The following is a 24213-nucleotide window of genomic DNA, read 5'->3' as shown; positions in this document are numbered from 1 at the left end:
ACGCCAGAGGGGGCGGGGCAGAGGGAAAGAGACTCCTAGGCAGGCTCCTTGTCCAGCACAGAGCACAACTCAGGGCTCAGTCTCACGACCCAGGGAGCAGAACCTGAGCCGAAATCAGGAGTTGGACGCTCAACCGACTGAGCCACCCAGGAGCCCCCCCCCCCAGCCATTTTTTTCTTTCAACACCCCCTCTGCGCCCCCCCCCCACCTCCATGTACAACACTTTGTGATTTGCAGAGATCCTCTGCCTGATACTCCATGGTGTTTGGGACAGAGGAGCCAGACCCAAAACCCCTCTAATGTCTGACTGCCCCCCTCGGTCGTGCCACCTTCTGTCCTGTCTGTGAGGGAGGCTGGGCAGCCTCATGGGCCTTTGCAGATAAGGTAGAGTCCAACTGGGATTAGGAGACAGGCTGGGAGAGGCAGCAAGACGCTTTCCTGACTCGCAGACCCTGCAGTCTTTTGAACCCAACACCCCGTTATACAGAAGAGGAGGTTGAGGCCAAGTCTCGTGGCAAAGGCAGGGCAGAGCAGAAGCAGGCCTCGGGAGAATGTAGAGGACGGGGTGGGGGGGGTGCCAGAGGGATGAGGGTCATGCGAGTCTGGACAAAAAACGGCCTGAGGTTCCTGCTAACCCCAGAGTGGTGGCCTGAGAGGTTCAGAACCCAACCTAGAGGGCAGCTGGTCTCTGCAGGGCTTAGTTGAGCTTAGTTTCCTTGTCTCGATTACCACGGAACATCCGCCACCCAATTTTGCATCTCAGCTCTGCCCTCAGGTGCTGTGTGACTCTGGGCAGGTCACTAGCCTCTCTGAGCGTCAGCAACTTCAGAAGTATTAACGGGGCTCTGGGGAGAAAATGACAGTTTTAGATGGAACAATATTTATTGTCATGCAAATTCAATGCAGCCAAGGCTGACTCCTCTGCCCGCCAGCCAGTCTGCAACCACACACCGGCCTCCTCATGCAGCCTCTCAGCCTCTCTGTTTCCCTGAGGAGGTGACCACCAGCAGGGGCCAGAAATGGCAGATGGTGGAGGCTGGTGGGACTCCAGTCCGTCCAGGCAAATGGTCTAGAGCATAAACTTTGCTTGGAGCCGATGTAGAAACAAAGGCTGGCTGGGCCGTGCACGAACAGGGAGTCCTCGGGCAAATCACTACGAGCCTCAGCGTCTCCATCCCCACTGTGACTCGGGAATAGGACATGCATCACGCGTATGGGAAGGTTTTTATTGAGCATTTCTTTCTTTCTTTTTTTTTTTTAAGATTTTATTTATTTGACAGAGAGAGACCGCGAGAGAGGGAACACAAGCAAGGGGAGTGTGAGAGGGAGGAGCAGGCTTCCCGCTCAGCAGGGAGCCTGATGCGGGACTCAATCCCAGGACCCTGGGATCATGACCTGAGCAGAAGGCAGAGGCTTTAACCCACTGAGCCATCCAGGCGCCCCTTGAGCACATATTTCAAACTGTATTTCGTGAAATCCACTTAGGAAGTCTCAACAAAATTTTCTAAAGAATGGGTAGGATAGGGCCGCCTTGGGGGCTCATTCAGGGGAGCATCAGGCTCCCCATCTCCGCTCAGGTTTTGATCTCAGGGTTTGTGAGTTCAAGTCCCACACTGGGCTCCAAGAGGGGCGTGGAGCCTACTTCAAAAAAAAAAAAAAAATAGAACTCCTGATTGGCCTAGTGCTTGGCCCACTCAATCCCGAAGCAGGGACCAGTTTTGACCCTCACACAGATCTCAGGCTGGGGCAGACGCTAACTGCCCAGTTTTTCTGGAATGAGCCCAGTGCATTGTTCATCCTGTCCTGGAGAGAGCCGCTCACCTCCAGGTTCCAGGTGGCCTGGTGTCAACTCTCTGTTTGTTGCTCAGGGTGGAGTTTGGCAAAATGGCCAGTGAGTATGATGTCGTGAACTTGGGCCAAGGCTTCCCCGACTTCCCACCCCCAGACTTCGCCATTCAAGCCTTTCAGCTCGCCCTCAGCAGTGACTTCATGCTCAACCAGTACACCAAGGCATTTGTGAGTCTCAGCTTCTCCCGGGGCCCTGGGATGCAGGCCTCAAGGAGGCCCTTGGGGAGGAGGGGTCAGGCCTTTCTGAACATCAGGCCCACATGGGTATCAGCGTTCTGGAGCAGAGCCCAGAGAATTCAGTGTGGCTGTAGTTCATTGTTCACCAAGTGTCTCCTCTGTTCCGGGCCCTGGGACCGCTCATGGTTTGGGGAGAGACAGACAAAAAACCATGAGCTGGGAGCTCAGGGTCTAGTAGGAAAAGCAGACAAAAAACAAAACAAAACAAAAGCAGAAAATAAAGGTATTTGATATGCTGTAATAGGGGAGGATGGGGTGCTGTGGGAGCAGGAAGAAGGGAATGAAATCTGGGGAGACCAGAGAAGGCTTCCTGGAGGAGGTGGCATGTAAGCTGCATTTTGAAAGACAAGCTGCTGACCCACCTGACTCCAAATCTAGACTCTTCTGTAAAGGTCATAGGGTAAATATTTGTCAGTCCTTGGTTTAGTAAGACAGTGAACGCTTCTTAAACTTTGGTATGCCTCAGAATTACCTGGAGGGAGTTTTGTCCAGTTCCGCCACCCAGAGGTAACTATGACCAAGAGTTTGCTACTTCGCTGAGCATTTAGACTTTTAAACTTTTAACGTTTTAAAGTGCTTATGTAAACACACACGCTCACACACACCCATATACCTAACACACGAGATTTGCGGTTTTTAGCACAAACGGACTCGTACTATAATGCTCTGTAACCTGTTTATTTCACTAAACAGCTTGTCATGGGCAACTTTCCACATCAGAATAGCCTCATTCTCTTTAAGGGCCACATGGTATTCCCTTGCCTAGCTGTGCTTATAAATTCTGATGGGCTGGTTTGACTATCTCACTTTTTTTTTTAACATTTTTTTTAAAGATTTTATTTATTTGACAGACAAGAGATCACAAGTAGGCAGAGAGGCAGGCAGAGAGAGAGAGGAGGAAGCAGGCTCCCTGCTGAGCAGAGAGCCCGATGCGGGGCTCGATCCCAGGACCCTGAGATCATGACCTGAGCTGAAGACAGAGGCTTAACCCACTGAGCCACCCAGGCACCCCGACTATCTCACTTTTATAAGCAATGACACAGTGAATATTTCTGTGTGTATATCTTTGTACACATGTGTGAGCCTTTCTCTCAGACAAATCCCTGGAAGTCAAACTAGAGAGTCAAAGGGTGTAAGCATTTAAAGATGTGATGGATGTCTTCAAACTGCCTTCCAAAAAGGTCTACTCACATCCCCACCAACACACTGGTCTCCTACTCTTGCCAGCTTTGGGCATTTCCAATCTTTTTAATACTGACATATTCTTAGAGCAATATTTCATTGTTGGTTTTATTTTTCTTCAATTATTATCCTTTTCATATGTGCACTGTGCATCGGTCCTTTTTCTTTCATGACCAACTCCATTTCTTCGTTTGGGTCTCTATCTCTGTCTTGTTGTTTTGCAAGAGCTCTTTATATATTAAATACCTGACCTCTTTCTCCTAGTCTGCAATGTTTTGTCTTTTAACTTTGCTCCTGGTATATTTTGCCGGACAGAAATTTTTAATTTTTACATGGTCCAGACTGGTTGAGTGAATTAGTTGGTGAAGTTCTAGACCTTGGGGTTTCAGTCCTTTGGCTTAGCCTCGAGTGCTTTATAAGTGTCCTCAGCAAACAAGCGTATGGATCCAACCTTCCTCTCATAGTGGGGTGCTTCCATAAAGTCCCCTTCCTGCTCCTCAACTGTGCATGACCTTGAGCACGTCATTTCCTATCTCTGGGTCTCCGTTTCTCTACCTATCCAATCGTGGGGATCAAATAATACGTGTCTTGCGAGGCTTTTGGGATGAGCCGATGGCACAATGGGCTTCTTAAACTGAGAAGGAAGGACTTCAGTCATTGAGTTGCCACCACCATGGGGCTCCGTTGGACTGTTCTCCACAAAATACACACTCTGTCCGGTTCTCCACCAAATCCTAGCCCTGGGCGTTGGGCCTGTGCAGAACAGGCTCGATGGCCAGTGCTGGTGGAGGACATGAAAGGCCAAATTTGCCTCAGGCCTGTGGCTGGAAAGTGCTAGAACTGCCTGGATGCAGCTGAGCAGGAGGGTGGGCCCAGGCTGAGCCAGGCGGGCTGACGGCTGCTGTCCTGCCAGGGTTACCCACCCCTGACAAAGATCTTGGCAAGTTTCTTTGGGAAGCTCCTGGGACAGGAGATAGACCCGCTCAAGAACGTGCTGGTGACTGTGGGTGCCTATGGAGCCCTGTTCACAGCCTTCCAGGCCCTGGTGGACGAAGGAGATGAGGTGAGTGCACAAGGCTCGGGCTGGGTAGGGATGAGGGCCAAGGGGCCAGCTAATCTGGTCCTTTTGCCAGGTCATCATCATGGAGCCTTTCTTTGACTGTTACGAACCCATGACATTGATGGCAGGGGGTCGCCCTGTGTTTGTGACCCTGAAGCCGGTGAGGATGCTGGGTAGGGTGTGGGTAGGCAGAGGGATCCAAGGAGTGTGTCGTGTTGGCCCCTGGGAGGTGGGAAAGAAAGAAGGAAAGGAGGCCAGTTTCTCCAGGATGGGGGGGGGGGGTGGTCCAGAGTCCCAGAGGAGAGAGGGCGGAAACAGATGCCCATGAAGGAGGGCCGAATCCCGGGAGCTGAAAGTCGGCTAGGGAATTAATTGCTGCCCCCTTCCATCTCCTCTCATAGAGCCCCACCCAGGACGGGGAACTGGATTCCGCCAGCAACTGGCAACTGGACCCCACAGAGCTGGCCAGCAAATTTACCTCTCGTACCAAAGCCCTAATCCTCAACACACCCAACAACCCCGTGGGAAAGGTACCCGAGAGACCACCCTCCAGGAACCCCTCCCGACTGGGTTCAGGTCCCTGCTGTGTTACTGATTTGCTGCATTGGGCCTCAGTTTCTTCATCCTGTGAAATGGGAAGGCAACTTGTAATGAGCTCTGAGGACCGAGACTCCCCAAGGTCCCAGGGACAGGGGTGGGAATCCCCTTGGAAGGCAGAAGTGCTGGTTGCTGGAGCAGACTGGGAACCTCTGTGACCCCTGAGACCCTGGGAATGGTGACCTCACCTCTTGGAGTATTTTCTCATGTGTCCAATGGGAACATGACAGAATTGACGCAGAGGAAAATCCAGCTGTCCAATTGGGTGTCTCTCCCCTCATACGACCACTGCCCTTACAACGCTCTGACCTCGGGTGTGGGGGGGCCCCACACCCGGCAGTTCTAGAACACCAGCTGGGGTAGCGTCAGATCCCATAGGTTAGGGCTAAGCCCCACGAGGCTGCCCGCCCTTCAGATGCCAGCCCAGCTATAAATTTGAGGTTCCCACCACACCCTCTTCGGTTTCTATTAATTTGCTGGCGCAGCTCTCAGAACTCAGGGAAATGCTTACTTCCACTTACTAGTTTATTAAGGAGTTGAGAAAGATACAGATGAGAAAGGAGACAATAGCCAGATGAAGAGATACACAGAACGAAGTCTGGGAGGATCCCGAGGCCTGGGTGTGTTGCCCTCCCAGTATATGGATGTGTTCACCAGTCTGGAAGCACTCCGAACCCTGTACTATTGGGATTTTATGGAGGCTTCCTCACATAGGCATCATTAGTCATTATAATTTTTTAAAGATTTTATTTATTTAAGAGAGAGAGCAAGTGCATGATCCGGGGGAGGGGCAGAGGGAGAAGAAAAGCAGGCTCCCCGCTGAGCAGGGAGCCGGAGCCCAATGCGGGGCTCAATCCCAGGACCCCGGCATCATGACCTGAACTGAAGGCAGACCCTTAACCAACTGAGCTACCCAGGCGCCCCATGATTAATTATTATCAACTCCATTTCCAACCCCTCTGCTCTCTGTAGGATACAGGTAGGGCTGAAATTCCAAGCTGCTTCTTTTTTTTTTAAAGATTCTATTTATTTATTTGACAGAGATCACAAGCAGGCAGAGAGGCAGACAGAGAGAGAGGAAGGGAAGCAGGCTCCCCGATGAGCAGAGAGCCGGACATGGGGCTCAATCCCAGGATCCCGGGATCATGACCTGAGCCAAAGGCAGAGGCTTTAACCCACTGAGCCACCCAGGCGCCCCTGAAATTCCAAGCTTCTAATCATGGCTTGGTCATTCTGGCGACCAGCCCTGATGCTGGAGCTACGCAGGTGCCCACCCAGCGTCACCTCGTTAGAACAAAAAAACACTTCTAGTGCTCTTTTCACTAAGGAATTTACGAGGGCTTTAGGAGCCCTGTTGTCAGGGGTCAAAGACCCAATATTAGTGCTCCTGTCACTAAGACATTTACAAGGGTTGTAGGAGCTCTGTGCCAGGAACCCTGGGGGCCGGGGGCAGAGACCAACGTGTATATTTTCTATTAACTCGCAGCAGACCTCCCAGGGTCAGTGTTGCAAGGGATTTGATAGGATGGGATGGAAAAGCCCTTAGCAGCCAACTCGGTGGTATCCGTTCATCTCCCTGAGCAGGTGTCTCTGTTTGGGGGTGGTCCCCACAGGTGTTCTCCAAGGCCGAGCTGGAGCTGGTGGCCAGCCTGTGCCAGCAGCATGACGTGATCTGCATCAGTGATGAGGTCTACCAGTGGCTGGTCTACGATGGTCACCAGCACATCAGCATCGGTGAGCCCTGCCCACCTGGGGCCCGTCCCTTCCCCTGGACATTGGTGGCAGGGCCCTGAGCCCAATCTGGGAGTCCACACAGGCCCCGTGGTTAGGGCCCATGTGACCTGGGGCAGTGACTTAGACTCTCAGAGAGCAGGAGGATGCAATGGCACTGCCCACAGGGGTAGTCATGAACATGAGCCCAGATGAGCCCCGTAAATAGTTTAGCACCTAGTAGGGGCGGGGGTGCCCAGAGCCCGAGTGCACACCTTGGGCCTGGCCACAAACCCCCCCACCCCCCCACCCCACCCCCTACTCCCACCACCCCCCCACGCCCGTCTGAGCAGTGACTCTCTTTGGCCTTGGGCAGCCAGCCTCCCTGGCATGTGGGAGCGCACCCTGACCATTGGCAGCGCTGGCAAGAGCTTCAGTGCCACTGGCTGGAAGGTGAGTCGACGAGGGTGGGGGTACCGTCGGGTACCGCCTCCCCCCATATCCGGGCCAGGCAAGGCTGCACTGGGAATTAGGAAAGGGGGTGGCCAGGCCCCAGAGGGCCTCACCCCCTCCCTGTGTTCCCGGTCCAGGTGGGCTGGGCCCTGGGCCCGGACAGTCTCATGAAGCACCTGCGTACCGTCCACCAGAACACTATCTATCACTGCCCCACGCAGGGCCAGGTGAGGAGAGGCAGGGGACCCGGCCGCGGGGAGAGGGGCGCCACGGAGCCCGGGCCAGCCCACCTCCCCAGTCCGATCAGCCCCGCCCCGTGCGCGCCCACCCTCCGCAGGCCGCCGTGGCCCAGAGCTTCCAGCACGAGCAACAGCACTTTGGCCAACCCAGCAGCTACTTCGTGCAGCTGCCGCAAGCCGTGCAGCGCTACCGGGACCACATGATTCGCAGTCTGCAGTCTGTGGGCCTGAGGCCCGTGGTCCCCCAGGGCAGCTACTTCCTCATCGCAGACATCTCAGACTTCAGTGAGCAGGACTGGCCAGGGCGGGAGGGGGTGACTAGAGGCCGCTGGGGCTCAGTGTGGCTTCTGTCCCCCAGAGACCCAGATGCCCGACTTGCCAGGCGATGCAGATGAGCCCTACGACAGACGCTTCGTCAAGTGGATGATCAGGAATAAGGTGGGCTGGGCTCGTCCAGGGCCCAGTGGGCGCTATTAGAGGCCAGGACCCCGGTCCAGCCTAGCCTCTGCTATCAGCCCTAGGACCAGGGTGCATCTCTGTCTGTGCGGGCTGGGGGGCATCCCTGGGCTCTCCGGGCCTTGGCCGGCTTGTCTGTAGGGTGTGGGGTTGGCGCATTAATGCTGAGCTGGGTGGGCTCTGGGCTCTGACACTGAGGTTGATTTCTTCTCTGTGTCTGCCCTGATCTAACACATGGCACCCCCCCCACCCCCGCCGCCCCCCCAGCCTTCACCTCCCCTCTCTACACAGGGAGGGACTGGGAACCATGCTCTGCCATTCTTTTCCTCTGACCTTGACCCATCCCTGGGAGGTGCTGCACCCAAGCTAACTGTCCCTGCCCCAGCCCATGACAGGAAGCTCTCTGTCCCCCAGAGCCAGGGCCTGCCGTGCTGTGGGGACGCTCTGAGACGTGGGCTTCCTCCTCCCTAGGGCTTGGCAGCCATCCCGGTCTCCGTCTTCTACAGCACCCCACATCAGAAGCAATTTGACCACTATGTCCGCTTCTGTTTTGTGAAGGTAAAGGACGGGGGGTTGGAGGGGAGAGAGGACCTCCGCCAGCTCCCTGTGGCCCGCTGGTGCTGTGGGGAGGGAGGGGTAGGACTGACCTGTGTTGGTGCAGGACGAGTCCACGCTCCAGGCCATGGACGAGAAGCTGCAGAAGTGGAAGGATGAGCTCCGGCCCTGACGTGGCCCCGCCTGGTTCCCGCCTGCCCTTTGCCGGGTTGTCAGCCCCTCCCAGGCTACGCGTAGATAGAGCTTGGGGCTGCCTACTCTGCGACACGGGATGTCCCCAGGGAAGAGCCCTCCTTCTTGGTCTTGGTGGGTTCTGGAGCGCTTCCCACAGGACCTGTACTCCTGTCATGGCGGGAAGGTGGACCTGACCCGGGCCTCTCCTTGCTCCTCCCTAGATCGGGTCACAGAGTCTTGGGTCCCCTTCTTGTCTGGGACTCAAGGGAACAGAGTCCAGCAGTGTCCTGGCCTTGAGTCCCAGCCCTGCCCTGGCCCCAGCCCAGGCTCCGACATCCCTTCCTTTCCTTATCTGCTTAGGTAACCTTGGGAAGTGGCCTTTAGGCTCGAGTCCTCAAGCCAGTACTTTTCATCCATAATAAAGTTATAAGTTATTTACACTCTTATTCGTGGCTTTTCTGCTTCACACGGTGGTGCTGATGGCTGATGCGGACAGGGGCAGAGCGGAAGGCACCTCAGTGAAACTTAGATTCCCAGCCCCTCTTTGCACAAATGTGTTTTGTGGAGTAAAACTGAGGCCCGGAGCAGGGCAGGGACTGGGGTCTTGTCCGAAGTCACGGTTAGTGGTAAAACCGGGCCTACAACCCAGGGCTCAGATGGGGGTTGTGACTGTAGCACGTTGTGCGTGTGTGCAGGAGGTGGGGGCCTCCACTTTGTGTCTGAAAGGGAAGACACGAACAGTCTCCTGTCTCACAGGGGGTCAGAGCGCAGGCCAGGAGGGTCAGGAAGTTTAGGCAGAAGGTTAGGTAGCTCATGTAATTGTGTACCTCCCTGTGTCCAGGGCCAAGATGCCCACCACCTTGTTAAACACCTTTTGAGATGGGCGTTACTGTCTGCATTTTACAGGCGGGGAAGCCACTTTGGAGGGGATGTGACTTGCCCAAAGCCATCCGGCTCGCCAAGGTAGAAGCAGCCTTGTTCCCAGGGGTGGGCGTCTCTCTGGAAAGCAACAGTAACTCCGGAATTCATTTGGAAGGTGGTGCTCGGGGCTCAAAGTCGCCCTTACATTGCAGGCCCATGTGTTTGCTCCTGTGAACCTTTTAATTGGGGGAGCTGATGGCAACACGCAACATAATAGGGTGTATTTAGTGTTTGTCCCTGGTTGCTGGCACAGAGCTCCTAAAACCCTCGGAATTCGCTGAGAGATAGGACTGTCTTTTGTTTTTGTCTCTTTTTTTTCTTTTTTAAAGATTTTATTTATTTACTTGAGAGAGAGAGAGAGAGAGATGAACAGGGAGTGGGGAGAGGGAGAAACAGGCTCCCCGTGGAGCAGGGAGCCAATCCGGGGCTCGATCCCAGGACCCTGCGATCATGAGCTGAGCCCCTGGCAGACGCTTAGGGGCAGACTGAGCCACCCAGGCGCCCCTAGGACTGTCTTTTGTACTCATAATAAGCCCCTTGGACTATGTCAGTAGAGGGTCAGAGCTTTCGGTCCCAACCGCAGGCCCCGATGGAGGGGAAAGGGATTGAACATTGAGTTGTCACTTCCCTCGGCCAATGATTTAAGCAATCGTACATATGGAATAAAACCCCACGTAAAAAACCCTGAATCCGTGAGGCTCAGGGAGCTTCTGGGTTGTTGAACACAGCAATGTACGGGGAGGGTGATGCATCAGGAGAGGGCACAGAAGTTCGTGGACCTTCCTCCCCCAAAACCTTATTCTGTGCATCTCTCCCATTGGGCTGTTCCTGCGTTGTATCCTTTATAATGAAAATGTGAGTACAGTACCTTCCTGAGTGCTGTGAATCATTTCATGGAATTACTGAACTCCAGGGGAACGCTGGAAATGCCCCAATCTGTAGTATCCTGGCATTTGAAATGGCAGGGCGGGGGGTGGGATGGTCTGGTGGGACTGAGCCCTTAACCTCTAGGATCTGCACCAATGGTCAGAATTGAACTGAAGTGTAGGACACCCTAACCTGGGGTCAGATTTGCTGTTGGAGGGCACTCTGAGCTATGAACCCTCCCTTCCCTTCTAAACCAGGACTTGGTACTTGCTCCCACAGTTTCAAAGTCAAAGCTGTGAAGCAAAATACCAGCTCAGAGGCCCAGGCTTGGAGGCCCTTGGCCATACGACATTTAGCCCGATGGCAAGAAAGTCCCTGCGGTGTAAACCCATAGATTTCGTGGGTAAAACCACCCCCACTAGAGGTTCTGTGTCTCATGAACCAATCTATAATCTGCCCATAACTCAAATCCGTGACTCATCAGAAGTTCCAGATCTGAGACTGGGTAACCTCAGCAGGAGAGGGCAGATCTGCCTGAGGTGCATAAATGATCTGCCTTCATATTCAGAGAGGGGAGGGAGAGGCTAGGGAAAGCACACCCCCCCCGCAAGAATATTATCACATATACTGAATTGGAAATTAATCTCTCCTTGGGGCACCTGGCTGGCTCAGTCGGTAGAGCACGTAGCTCTTGACCTTGGGGTGGAGTTCAGGCACCATGTTGGACCTAGAGCTTACTTAAAAACATAGAAAAATGAAAATAATTTTTAAATTAAAAAATTTAAAAAGAAAGAAAGAAATCAGTCTCTCTTTGGTTGTAAGCTCCAGAACAGGACCTGCTTTTGCTTACCACTGTGTCCCTGTTCCGGCCTCAAAATAGGCCCTGCTCAATAGCTCTTTCTTGGGGTGCCTGGGTGGCTCAGCAGGTTAAAGCCTCTGCCTTCGGCTCAGGTCATGATCCCAGGGTCGTGGGATCAAGCCCCACATTGGGCTCTCTGCTCAGTGGGAAGTCTGCTTCCCCCCCCCGCCCCCACCTGCCTCTCTACCTACTTGTGATCTCTCTCTCTCTGTCAAATAAATAAATAAAATTTAAAAAAAAGAAATTGATTGAATAAATATTAACTCAAATTTATTTATTCTTTTTATTATATATATATCTTAAGATTTCATTTATTTGAGAGAGAGAGCGCGTGCAAGTGTGAGGGGGAGGGGCAGAGGGGGAGAGAGAAGCAGACTCCCCTCTGAGCAGGGAGCCTGATCTAGGGGACCGGGGCTCAACCCCAAGACCTTGAGATCATAACCTGAGCCAAAGGAAGATGCTTAACCGACTGAGCCACCCAGGTGCCCCTCAGATTTACTAACAGAAGAGAAGCTTAGCTCATTAATGGCAGGCAGGAGTGCAAATGGGCTAGTCACTTCCAAAGCTGGTTTGGCCGTGTTTTACAAAGCTCATCACAGTCTTAACACCCCAGTCCAGCAATCAGGCTCCCAGCTATTGACCCAAATGAGCTGAAAATTCCTGTCCGTGCAAAACCCTGCACGTGTTTCTAGCAGCTTTATTCATAACTGGGAGCAATCAGATATCCTTCAAATGGTGACTGGATAAACAAACTTTGGCATATCCCTGCAATGAAACAGTATTGAGCAATGGAAAGAAATGAACTATCAAGCCATGAGAAATCATGGAAGAAACTGAAATGCACATTGCTTAATGAAAGGGTGTGTGAAAAGGCTACGTGCTTTCTGGGGGTGCCTTTCTAAGGCTCCATTGGTAGAGCCGGTAACTCTTGATTTCAGGATTGTGGGTTCAGCCCCACCATGGGTGTAGAGCTTATTTAAAATAAATAATTAAAAGTGAATAAATAGGGGCACCTGTGTGGCTCAGTGGGTTAGGCCTCTGCCTTCGGCTTAGGTCATGATCCCAGGGTCATGGGATCGAGCCCCCCATTGGGCTCTCTGCTCAGCAGGGAGCCTGCTTCCCCCTCTCTCTCTGCCTGCCTTTCTGCCTACTTGCGATCTCTGTCAAATAAATAAAATCTTGAAAAAATAAATAAAAAATAAAAATGAATAAATAAAAAGGCTACATACTTAGATTCCAACTATATGACATTCTGGGAAAGACAAAACTAAAGAGATAGTTTAAAAGATTAGTGATTGCCAGGGACTTGGAAGAGGGTAGGAGGAACACAGGATTTTTAGGGCAGTGGACTTATTTTGTACCGTACTGTGACGGTAGACACCTGACATTATGTCTTTGCCAAAACCTGCAGAATGTACAACACAAAGAAAGAACCCTAATGTAAGCTACGGACTTTAGTTAATAACACTGTATCAACATTGGTTCATCAACTATAGTAAACCTACACAGTAAGCAAGATGTTGAGGGTGGGGGAAAATGAGTAGGGGAGAAGGGGTATATGGGAACTCTGTACTATGTGCTCAATTTTTGGTAAACCTAAATCTGCTCTAAGAAATAAAGTCTATTAATTAAAAGAGAGCAAATGAATGCATCTACAAAAAAAACTGGATTTGGGGCGCCTGGGTGACTCAGTGGGTTAAGGCGTCTGCCTTCGGCTCAGGTCATGGTCCTGGGTCCTCGGATCGAGCCCCGCGTCCGGCTCTCTGCTCAGTGGGGAAGCCTGCTTCCCCCTCTCTCTCTGCCTGCCTCTCTGCCTGCTTGCGATCTCTGTCAGTCATATAAATAAATAAAATCTTAAAAAAAATTAAAATTAAAAAACTCGATTAAATTCTAAGATCATTTCCAGCTCTGAATCACACTTCAGCTCTGGGCCCCAGGGTCCCCACGTAAAATAAAATCGAGCTGAGTTTTAAGTGTCGCGCTCGTGTGGAAACGGAGGGCGGCTCTCTGGTCGTCCAAGGATCCGGGACAGCACTGCACAAGTTGCCCTTTGGACCCCCGAAGTCTGAGAAAAGACCCGCCGCGGCTCGGCCCCCACCGTCCGCGCGCACTCTGCTCACCCAGCCTGCGAGTCCCAGGCCACGCGCTCGCTAAGCCTCCAGACGCCTAGCCACGCCCCCGCACGCCATTGGCTCTCCGATTGGACGGCTCGGAGGAGGTGTGGCCGGAAGGGGTGCGTCTGATTGGCAGGGCGTGGCCGACGGTGTGCGACGAACATGGCGGAGCGCGTGAAGAAGCGGCCCTGCGGCCCGGTAAGTGGCGGGAGCTGGGGTCTCAGGGCAGGACAGGGGGTGGGGGCGCGAGAACGGAACGTGTGGGGGCCCGTGGCGGGGCCAGGCCGAGCCTCCCGCTCCCTGCTGGTCGCTGATCCGAGGCCGGGAGCCCCGAGGTGCCGCATGCTGGTGGCCGCGTGCGCTCCTGCCCGGCTAGGAACCGGGGGTAGGTGCCAGGGTCCGAGCCAGGGCCGGGACAGCGTCAGGTAACCCATTGCTGGAGCGCCTTGCGGCTACTCCGACCGAGGCTTGGATTCAGGGGGTGGGACCCTGCCCGCCCTCTCGAGCCCTTTCGTGGCGTATCTCTTCTGACTCCCAGGGCGGCAGTAGGCAGGTCTCCCCCTGAGCTTCAGTTTCCTCTTCTCGCCTGTCAGACGCGATTCAACAACTTGAGGGCTTGCAAAGTGTCAGACTCAGTCCTACTCAGCCAGCCGCGGCAGTGTGGGGGCGTTCGGTGGTTTCCTCACTACCCCCGTTGATAGGCAGGACCCCCTCCCAGTCGCGATCATTCAGCCTCAATCCTATACCTCTTACGATTCCTGCTCTAGGGTGAACATGGCCAAAGAGTCGAGTGGCGAAAATGGAAGCAGCAGAGTAAGTATGGGGCTGGAGGGGAGGGGATCTGTTTAGCCTTGCCCGAGGCTACTCCAGCAGGGCACTGCTGAACCTGGGGAGAGCCTTCGGGTTTGTCCCTCGGGGTCGCCCAGCACCCAAAACGGGAAAGGAGGGGGGCCACAGAGGCTCCTTTGCCTGCTCACTAAGCAACACTGGAGAGCCCAGGCTGACCTTACTGGGAGGGCCCCATCTCCTGGACTGCCGCCTCCCTCCAAGTCCCTCTCCCCTCCACCAATCCACGTGTCCTCTTCTCCAGAGAAAGAGGAGAAAAAGAAGTGGAAGGATCTCAAGCTGATGAAAAAACTGGAGCGGCAGCGGGCACAGGAGGAACAGGCAAAGCTCCAGCGGGAAGAAGAGGCAGCTGCACAGAGGGAGGACCAGGGTGAGCAGGCTGAGTCGTGGGCAGGGAAGAGAATGTCATATCCGGAAGAGACGTTAGAGACCAGTGGGTCCAGACTTCTGGTTCCAAGGGAGAAACTGAGGCCCAGAGAATGGGAATACCTAACCTTGTACTTAGGTAGATTTCGGTCTTTTGGAGCCTGAACGTCACATATCATAACTTTACACCTCCAGAACTCATCATCATCATGACAGTTATATTTTTACCTTTTTTTTTTTTTAAGATTTTATTTATTTATCTGACAGGCAGAGATCACAAGTAGGCAGAGAGGCAGGCAGAGAGAGAGAGGTAGAAGCAAGCCCCCTGCTGAGCAGAGAGCCTAATGCGGGGCTTGATCCCAGGACCCCGGGATCATGACCTGAGCTGAAGGCAGAGGCTTTAACCCACTGAGCCACCCAGGTGCCCCTATTTTTTTACTTTTTTATTGAGCACTTTCTGTGTGCTTTAATCGAGTTTTTCATTTACTTATTTTGATTTTGTTTTTTAAGGAAGCTCTACACCCAACATGGGGCTTGAACTCACAACCCTGAGATCAAGAGTTGCATGCTCTACCGACTGAGCCAGCCAGTCACCCCTTATTTTGATTATAATAAGAGTTTGCCTTTTTTTTCTCTTGTTAAATAATAACTATTCAAAACAGCCCCCCTCCCCAAAATACAGAATACTGTAAAGAAGAAAAATCCCAGCAAACCTGGCAGTGTAAGTTTCTCCAGGTGTTATGTTATATCCACTCACACATATATATGTAGAGAATGTATAGATACAGTTTTACAAAAGTGAGACCACTTCATCCATTAGCTTCTGGACCTGGTTTTTCTCATTCCACATCAGTACATCTGGATCTACCCTAACAAATTGTATCTTTTCTCCTTGTCTAGACTCAAACCTCAGGAGGGTTAGGGTGTCATAATGTGTCCTCTAAGCCCATTGGTTACCAGTGATGATGGGGACAGTGGGGACAGAAACAGAGCATGTCAGCTGTTTCAGACACCAAGGAAATGCTTCCTGAGTGTTCGCTCATGTGGCTCCCTTTGGGCGACTCTGGGAGGGAGACCATGGTGATCCCCCCATAGACAGCCTAAACCCGTATCTCAGCTGTCTTGCCTTTTGTGTGACCTTGGGCCACATGTTGGATCTCTCTGGGTCCCACCTCTCGATGGGGATCATAGTAATAGTTCTTAGGGTTATGGGGTAAATGCATACAGAAAAGGCCAATAATATTAATTCTCTTTATTATCCCCATTTGTCAGCTGGAGAACTGAGGGAGTAAGTGGCAGAGCCAGCATATGAACTTGGCCAGTGCCTCTAACCACTCTCCAGCCTTGCCCAGTGGTGTGCCCTGCTCATGGGAGCCTTGGAGACCAGGAGGTCCATTTTCCTCCTGGGCAGATTGAGGCCTGGAAAGGGGAGTTGGATCTATTTTGCTGGCCTCAAAATTCCTCCCAGGGGAAAAGTTCTCTAACTCTGGGCTCTGGGATTAGAGGGAGGGAGGGAAAGCTCAGCCCTAGCCTCTCAGACTGACCATGAATGCCCTTCCACTTCCCAGGTCGACCCTACACCCTGAGCGTGGCCCTGCCAGGCTCTATCCTGGACAATGCCCAGTCACCAGAGCTTCGCACCTACCTGGCTGGCCAGATCGCCAGGGCCTGCACCATCTTCTGTGTGGATGAGATTGTGGTGTTCGATGAGGAAGGCCAGGATGCCAAGTGAGCGGCCGCCCAACGGTGCACGGGCCTCAGCAAGGAGGGAGGGACTGCTAGGATTGACTTTGCTTCGTCCTTGTCGCTGCCTACTTGCCTGGGCTGAGAACATTGCTCCTGGTGAATCTGGTGGGAAGAGTCACAAAGCAGGGGCACTGCAGGGGTCAGATTGGGTAGAGGAACTCTCGGAGGGAGCACAGTAGGTTCTGGAAGCCCTGTCTTTCTCTCTCCAGGACCGTGGAGGGAGAATTCAGGGGAGTCGGCAAGAAAGGGCAGGCGTGCGTGCAGCTTGCTCGGATCCTGCAGTACCTGGAGTGTCCACAGTGAGGGCGTGAATGGCGGACTTCCTTGAACTTGACGGGGAGGAGCAGGGTGGTCGAGATGCAGGTCAGGCGGGGGCAGCCTCCCCCGCGAACTTCCTGAGATCCATGTTCTTTACTAGGTACCTAAGAAAGGCGTTCTTCCCCAAGCATCAGGATCTCCAGTTTGCAGGTAAGGCTGCAAGGGGGTACTGACCCCCATTTCTCAGGGTTCATCTCCCAGACCCTGAGAAATTGCTGCGCAGTTGAGAAAACTGGCCCAGGCAGGGCAAGGCCTGTGCCTGGTGGCGAGTGGCAGGTCTGTGGCAGGCCTGAAACTCGGCCCGGGTCTCCAGTGTTCCTGCCATACCACCAGGTGCCTTTGCATCTCCCAACACACAGGGCTTCTGAACCCCTTGGACAGCCCTCACCACATGCGTCAGGATGAGGAGTCCGAGTTCAGAGAAGGCATCGTGGTGGACCGGCCCACCCGGCCAGGCCATGGATCCTTTGTCAACTGTGGCATGAAGAAGGTAGGGATGGGGAGAGCAGGCTGGGACATACGTTCTGGACACACGCCGGCCACAGAGGGCAGGCAGGGTCTAGGGAGCCCTGGACCCAGGCATCTGTGCCTGCAGTTCCCCCATGATGTAGATTTGGGCCAAAGAAGTACCCCCAAACAGGGCTCAGTAGCTAAAGCCCGGAGCAAATTTACTGTTTATTAAAAAGTAAATGAACAGTAGGTAGTCCTTACGCTTAGACCCAAAACAACCCAACCGAAACCCTACAGAAATAAGTTCGGAATCCCTCTGGGGCAGCTCCGGCAGGACGCAGAGGCACAGTGGGATTGGCGCCTTCGTCTGCCACCTGCTTACTCTCAAATCTTCTAGAGTCAGAGACAGAAACTCTTCCAGGTGGACGGTCCCCTCCCCTCAAAAAGCAGACCGGCAATGACAGGCTAAATGCAGACCAGGATGACCTAGACCCAGACCCAGACGAAAGGAGAAAACAAGAGAAACCTCAGAAGGGAAAGAATGTGCCCTCTCCTGAATTCAGAGTTGGCACGAAACACAGACATCGGTTGTCATTCGCCACAGCTGCCGCTGACCTCACACCGGGCCTGGGGCTGTGTAACCGGGGCTGTTTATGGAGGGTTTGCTCTTTGACGGAGGAGGGAACCGAGGCTCGCAGAGGTTAAGTGGCTGCGCAAACCGCTGTAGCTCGGAAGTGGCATAGCCACGTGTGTTCAAGACAGAAGACTGGGATTTCATCTCGCGAAATACTTCCTGCTCTGTGCCAGGCCCAGAGCATTTATCTTTGCCCAGTGTCTTGTGGTAGTTGTTTTGCAAGAATGGTCTCTCTTTTTTTAAAGATTTATTTATTTGAGAGAGAGAGAGAGAAAGAGTCAGCTCCTGCTCATGGTGGGGGGGGGGTGGCGGAGGGCAGGGCAGAGGGAGAGGGAGAGAGTCTTGAAGCAGACTCAATCCACACTCAAGTGTTGAGTCCCACTTGGGACTCCATCCCAGGACTCTGAGATCTTGCGCTGGAGCGGAAATCCAGAGTTGGCCTCTTAACCGACTGAGCCACCCGGGCACACCACAGATGGTCTCTTGAGAGCATGTCTGGCCCAGGTGCCAGAGAGAGGGGACAAAGGACCCCTTTGACCTGGACCCCTCAGTTACCTTGCCAGCTGTCCAGATCCCCCTGCCCCCAGCATCTGGGAGAACAGCGACACCTGCTGGCCCTATGGGGAATAGCACCCATTTCTCCTGGCTTCTCCGCAGGAGGTGAAGATTGACAAGAACTTGGAGCCTGGGCTTCGTGTGACGGTCCAGCTGAACCAGAAACAGCTCCCAGGTATCTGGAAACCTCCCAGCCTGGCCAGCCGGAGGGCTCAGAGCCGCCTCCTGCTACCTCCTTGTCCCTTGCCCCATCTCACAGCCTCCCCACTTCCTCTTCAGAAAGCAAGACCTACCGGGGAAAAGTTGTGTCGTCGCAGGACCCTCGCACCAAAGCCGGTCTCTACTGGGGCTACACCGTGCGACTGGCCTCCTGCCTCAGTAAGTGCACCGCTTCCTCCTTTGAAGAGCTGACCCTCTCTGGGAGGCCACAGAGAACCTTGCCTGATGCAAAAGGCAGACCAGGGTCCTTGTCCTTCTACATTACTGTGTGTCCTTAGGCAAATGCCTTTCCGTCTCTGGGCCTTATCTTCCTGGCTGTGCTGCTCGGAATACCGTAAAGGACTCCTGAGGAAAAGGGTCGTGATCCACTAGAAACGTCTGCTGTGGGGTTGGGAACGGGACAAAAGGACCAGATGGGTATAGGGTACAATGTGAGGTCTCAGATCTCCTGCCTACCCGTCTTCCACTTTGTGTCCCCGGTCTAGCACAGGTGTGGTTTCTCCCTGCTGAGTCCCAGACTTCTCAGGAACGGTGGATGTGTGTTGTGTGGCTGGATGTGGCTCCCTTACCTGAGTCCCCTTCTCCAGCCCAACCCCCCCCCCACACTCCCCAAGTGCGTAGACACACGTAGCCCAGTGGCTGTGGCATTGGAGCAGGTCCCCCAGTGACCTGGTCTCTCCCCTAGGTGCTGTGTTTGCTGAGGCCCCCTTCCAAGACGGGTATGACCTGACCATTGGGACATCGGAGAGAGGCTCGGATGTGGCTTCCGCCCAGCTTCCCAGCTTCAGGTGGGTACAGCCTGGGGCAGGGACCAGGGTAGCGGGAGTGGAGCTGGAAACATGTCTGGCGGGGGCAGAGCTGTACAGACTGGGCCCCTACTGTGTCCCAGGAGTGGGGGCTGAAAGCCCTGGGAAGCTGCATTCGGTGTGGCCTTGGTGGCAGTGACCGATTCCCTCCTGTGGCGCCAGGCATGCTCTCGTGGTGTTCGGGGGCCTCCAGGGGCTGGAAGCTGGAGTGGAGGCTGACCCCAACCTAGAGGTGGCTGAACCCAGCGTCCTCTTTGATCTGTATGTCAACACCTGTCCTAGCCAGGGCAGCCGCACCATCCGCACTGAGGTGAGCCCGCCTGCCTCCCGCTGCAGCCCCAGGCTTTTCTCAGGGTTCTGCTGCCAGCCAGGGTCTGTCCCAGCGGGGGGTGGTCTCGAGCCAGCCTTCCCTGGAGATGGTTTCCTGACAGCCTCAGCCTCTCAGCACTGTGAATCCCGGCAGGGATAGTGTAGGGGTGAGCCGGGCGTCCCGAATCCTGGGTGCGGTTGCCCACCCAGCTGTTCCCAGGCTGGGTGACCCAGGAGACCCTGGCCGTCCCGGCTCTGGGCCTGTTTCCCTAGCCGTATGCTCCGTGTTCCACTTCCTCACACGTGACCATGGTGGGCAGGGCAGCCCTCCGCACTGGGCCTCACTGGCCCCTCAGTCCTGTGGGGGGCAGTATGCAGCCAGCTCTGGGAGACTCAGTCCTGGACACCCAAGGAACTGGTGGACCCACTTCCGAGGCCTGCATGCTAGAGGCCCTTGGCTTCCAGTAGTCTCCAAGGGGGCTGACTACCCAGGGGGGCTGCTCCAGTCTGTCCCTGAGGGCACACCCTACCAGCAGGAACCCCTAAACCCACCCTGTCCCGTGGGCTGAGAAGTCCCCTAATCCTGACCCTGACCTTGACCCTGGAAGGTAGGTATTATCACATCAGGAGCACATTTTACAGAGGGGAAGAGTGGGGAGCAGAGAGGCAAGGCCCTTCCCGGGGAAGGCATGCAGCCAGCCCACAGCAGATGGGCAGGATGGGGTGGAGCTTGTTCTTAACTTCTCTGGGGCCTTGCAGAGGGCAGCAAGCCCCTGGCGGTGGGTGCCGGGCAGTCGAGCCCTGCGAGGCTGGCAGGGTGGGTGAGGCTGGCAGCCAGGCACCCGCCAGCCTCCCAGGCCCCAGCCCATGGCCGCACTTCCCCTCCAGGAGGCCATCCTCATCTCCTTGGCCGCCCTGCAGCCTGGCCTCACCCAGGCGGGCGCCCGGCCCAGCTGAAGGTGCCATCAGGCCGAAGACAGCAAAGCAAGCGGGAGGGAAGCTGTAGGCTCCTGAGGGTCCCCTGGGACAGACACAGCCAGGACTTCTGTCTCCAAAAATCACCACCTTTAATGCGACCGAGCCCCCCCAGTCCGGCGGGGTACGGCCTTCACTTGCAGCCTGTAGTGATGGCCTTGAGGCTGCCTGCCCGCGCCAGAATATTTGGCACAAAGAGCAGCCCTGAGGCCCGCTCGATGCTCTCGATGGGCACCAGGAAGCGTTCCAGCGGGACCGCCTCGTCCACGGGGGCGTTGGGCATCACATAGGAGCGCAGTTCGATTTGCCCGCCTGCTGCCTCCAGGATCAGCACCTTGAAGAAGTGGGTGGGCACCGCCACGTGGTTCTTGCCGATGACCTGGTACTTCACGTAGGACTTCCCGTCAGCCTCCGTCCTGCGGGCAGACCAGGGCACACGTGGCCTTTCTGAGCTCCCAAGGGGTCTGGTCGGACCCGAGGCTGCGCCTCCAGGAAACCTTCCCCGACCCGACTTCCACCTTGTGTCAGCCTGTAGGGCTACCCCCTCGGCGGGAGGCATCTGTGCCCTTCCTGGCTCCCCCAGGAGGCAGGAGGTGCTCCCTGCTGGGTAGACACCCTTCCCCTGTTTTCCTCGGGCCCAGCACCAGGTCAGGCAGGGTGGGGGGGTGGCAATAAATGCTGTTAAGAGAACCAGGCCTCGTGGGCATTCACCTTCATTCGTGCAGACCCGGGCTTATGGTCTGCCTCCCCTGTGGAGGGTGAGCACCAAGTGGGCAAGGCCCATGATCCCTCAATTCCCGGTGCGTGCACTGGGCCTGGGGCCCAGAACACGGGACGGAGGACTTCCGGTCTTCCCCTCAGCAGAGCCTACTCCTTCCAGCAGGCCGCAGGAGGCACCTGCTAATGATCGGTGCCTCGGTCAGCCCGTGCCGAGCGCCTACTGCAATGACTCCCCCACCCCCCCTTCCACCCCTAAGCAGCCACGAGGGAGGGAATGGCTATTATCCCCACTTTCCAGGAAAGAATATTGAGGTCCTTTGCCCATGGCACCCAGAGACCAGGTGACAGGGCCTGGGTTCCATCTGAGGCCTGTGGACTCCAGGGCTGATGGCTTCCCCACAATCCTTCGCCTCCCCAATCTGTCTTCAATGGCTGGAAAACTCACTGAGCATGCCCAGGGGAGCTCGATCCCTTCTACCTGGGAGGTGGGGCTGCAGAGGGACAAGAGTGAGACAGAGGTCAAACCCTGGCTTCAGGAGAAGGGTGAGGAGGGTTGTTCCAAGCAGAGGAGACTGTGAAAGCAAGAGCCTGGTGCAAGGCTTTCTCTGTGGACAGAGGGGGAGTCAGGGGCACATGGCCAGAGGTGAGGAGAGAGAGGAACAGAGGCAGGTTTGGGGCCTGGTGCCAGGGGCAGAAGAGACCATCTTGGTGGGTATCCCACAGGCCTCTAGCTATAGAAATGCAATGAGGGGGCCCGAAGCAGGGGACAGACACCCTTGGCAAGAAACCAGATGATGTGACTTGGGACTGCAGGTGGACCCAGAGGCTGAGGCGGGCCTGGAGGGTGAGTGGCAGGAGGGGGCCTCTAGTGAATGGTAGGCCCTGGCATCCTCAGTGCGCACCCCCCCCACCAAGTTCTAGCCTTACCTGGGCAGGAAGAGCGGCCCTGTGCATACGTAGACATTTTGGTAGGTGCGGGTCAGGCTGCGGCTGTACTTCTCCAGGTTGTTCCAGGCATTCTGGTTGAGATGGGGCACCTGGTTGAAGAGGTGGGGCTCAGACTGTCAGATGGCAGGAACTGGCACCAAGCTGGGATAGTCTGAGGGGGGGGGGAGCAAGCATGCCGAGGTAATGGGTTCAAGGAAGGAGAGACCCCTTTAGGCCACCTGGCCATGAGGGTGGAGCTGGACAGAGCTCAGGGGGTGCTAGCCTGCCCCCACACGGAATGGGAGGACTAACATCCCAGGCCTCAGAACAGCTCCAAAAAGCCACACCAAGGAAAGAGGCACTTCTCCCTCTTGAGAGAGAGTAACAAGCTCCCCGTGCCCATCCCCAGGGGCTCGTGGGAAGGCACCTCGCCAGCCCTACCCTCTCCTTTCTGAACCTCATGCAGAGCCCAGCTGAACTCCTGGGTCTGGTCTTGAGCTCTCCCGTGTCAAGTCAAATGGGCAGGGAACTGTGACACCGGGAGAGCAAAAGTCAGATGGCAGGCTCAGACCCCCTGGGCCTCATCCAGAGCCCAGGTCAAGTCTCCAGGCCCTGCTTGAACAGGGCCTGAAAGAGGACACACGGTGACTGCTAACAGCTGGCTTCGCAAATTACCTTCCTCTGACTCCTGGGAGGCAAGGCAGGGTAGGGGCAATGGCTCAGGGTCCTCTAGACAGACTGCCTGAGTTTTCTGCTGTGTGACAATGGGCCAGTCCCTTTGCCTCTCTGTGCCTCAGTTCCCTGCTGAATGCCCGCCAAGGGCCGAGAAGTGTGCTCAGTACTTTTGTACGCATTGTCTTCGGTTCCTTGGCGCTGCGAGGAAACTGAGGCTCAGGGAGGTGCTCAGAGGCCCGCAATTAAGGTCGGACTGCAGAGCGGGTGCTGGGTGGCCCCGTGTTCAGTGCCTCCCGCCAGGGGCGCGCGGACTGAGCAGCCAAGCGCCTGAGCCCGAGCGCGCGCTCGGCAGCTTCCCCGCTCCGCGCAGCGCAAGCCGAGGCTCCGAGAGGCTTTGAGGGGCCGGGGTGCGGCCGCTACCTGGGGCGCGACGTTGCTCAGGTAGAAGGTGTCCTCCATGGCCTTCTGGCTCCAGCGGTGGTTGGCGGCGGCGGCGAGGTGGCCGCGGTCGAAGCCGCTGCCGCGGTAGTCGGCGTTGGTGGCGCGGTGGTACGCATGCACCGAATCGTCCTCGCGGAAGTCGCACGAACTGCGGTCGCCGTCGCCACGGAGCCGCTCGGGCCGCAGCTGCTCCACCACCCAGAGCGCGCAGCGGGTGCGCGGGTCGTAGCACAGCACGTACGACTCGCGGCTCTTGAGCTGCGCCAGCCCCGGCAGCCCGTACTTGGCCAGCTCGCCGGTGCCCACCGGGGCCCCGGGCTTCGCGGGCACGGCGGGCAGCTCGGCCGCCGCGGCCACGGGCAGCACGGGCAGCCGGCCCAGCAGCCCCGGCGCCTCCTGCGCGTCCGGCCGCCGCCGCCGCCTCCAGCTCTCGGCCGCCACGCCCAGCCCCGCGCCCAGCGCCAGGGTCAGGCCTGCCCGCAGCGCGTGCATGGCGAAGAGCGCGGCCCGAGCGGAGGCTGAGAGCCGCCCGCTGCGCCGGGGGAACGCCGCGACCTCCGGCGGCCTACCGCGAGGCTCTTAAAGGGGCCGCGCCGGTCTATAGGGCCCACCGCGGGAAGGAGGCCGGGTAGAGGCGCGAGAGGGTGGGATCCTCGTTGCTTCTATTCACGGACGCCTCGAAAATCTAGGGAACCCCAACATAGTGGGTCAGGACTGGCGCCGAGCGGACGTCCCGGCGCCCTTTCTTTGCCCTTTTAAGACGCGCGCAGCGAGGGAGATGGGGCGGGACCGTGCGGGCGTATCACCTCGCTCCTGGCTCGTGACTGGCTGCTACCGCCCCGCCCCGCCCGCCCCTCACGGACAGGACCCAGACCTCCGCGCGGCGGTAGGAGCTCTGACTTAGGCGCGCGGAGAAGTGTCAGGCACTGATCTAATCCGCTTCCACTACTTGAC

At 55.9% G+C, this 24213-nt stretch overlaps 3 protein-coding genes across 15 annotated transcripts in view; 2 read left to right on the top strand and 1 right to left on the bottom strand.

Moving 5' to 3' along the window:
- The window catches only part of KYAT1 (kynurenine aminotransferase 1), a 33903-nt gene extending 24952 nt beyond the window's left edge, over nt 1-8951 (top strand). For 5 of the 12 annotated variants that reach the window (XM_080819198.1, XM_080819204.1, XM_080819203.1 and 2 more), the window contains 11 exons: nt 1869-2016; nt 4181-4330; nt 4401-4487; nt 4729-4857; nt 6538-6658; nt 7011-7087; nt 7225-7314; nt 7425-7611; nt 7685-7764; nt 8254-8340; nt 8444-8951. In XM_080819198.1, the coding sequence (XP_080675324.1) occupies nt 1869-2016; nt 4181-4330; nt 4401-4487; nt 4729-4857; nt 6538-6658; nt 7011-7087; nt 7225-7314; nt 7425-7611; nt 7685-7764; nt 8254-8340; nt 8444-8509 (1222 nt within the window). In that variant the 3' untranslated portion in view covers nt 8510-8951. Of the gene's footprint in view, nt 1-1868; nt 2017-4180; nt 4331-4400; nt 4488-4728; nt 4858-6537; nt 6659-7010; nt 7088-7224; nt 7315-7394; nt 7612-7684; nt 7765-8196; nt 8341-8443 lie in introns of all 12 variants that reach the window. The other 7 variants (XM_080819201.1, XM_080819202.1, XM_080819200.1 and 4 more) reach the window with 3 other exon arrangements.
- A 4454-nt stretch (nt 8952-13405) lies between these two features.
- LOC308352809 (putative methyltransferase C9orf114) lies at nt 13406-21190 on the top strand. Of its 2 annotated transcripts, none has more exons than XM_080819205.1 (12): nt 13406-13470; nt 14040-14085; nt 14363-14488; nt 16053-16212; nt 16440-16529; nt 16649-16698; nt 16908-17038; nt 18290-18362; nt 18467-18565; nt 19092-19194; nt 19375-19522; nt 20410-21190. In XM_080819205.1, exons 1-12 carry the CDS (start codon nt 13435-13437, stop codon nt 20476-20478), a joined length of 1131 nt encoding a protein of 376 aa, XP_080675331.1. In that variant the 5' UTR covers nt 13406-13434; the 3' UTR covers nt 20479-21190. The 2 variants fall into 2 exon arrangements, 1 of the variants encoding a protein (XP_080675331.1); XR_013967691.1 differs by having other exon boundaries at nt 13413-13470; nt 19296-19522; nt 20410-21188.
- ENDOG (endonuclease G) lies at nt 20572-23923 on the bottom strand. The gene is made up of 3 exons (XM_080819206.1): nt 23239-23923; nt 22144-22253; nt 20572-20912 (listed from the first exon to the last, which is right to left on the bottom strand). Exons 1-3 carry the CDS (start codon nt 23749-23751, stop codon nt 20630-20632), a joined length of 906 nt encoding a protein of 301 aa, XP_080675332.1. The 5' UTR covers nt 23752-23923; the 3' UTR covers nt 20572-20629.
- Between the last annotated feature and the right edge of the window lie 290 nt (nt 23924-24213).

The sequence above is a fragment of the Martes martes genome (genome assembly GCF_963455335.1).
Source record: "Martes martes genome assembly, chromosome: 12".
Classification (NCBI taxonomy): domain Eukaryota; kingdom Metazoa; phylum Chordata; class Mammalia; order Carnivora; family Mustelidae; genus Martes; species Martes martes.
Note: the sequence above shows the minus strand (reverse complement) of the source record. Positions and strands in the feature narration are given on the sequence as shown.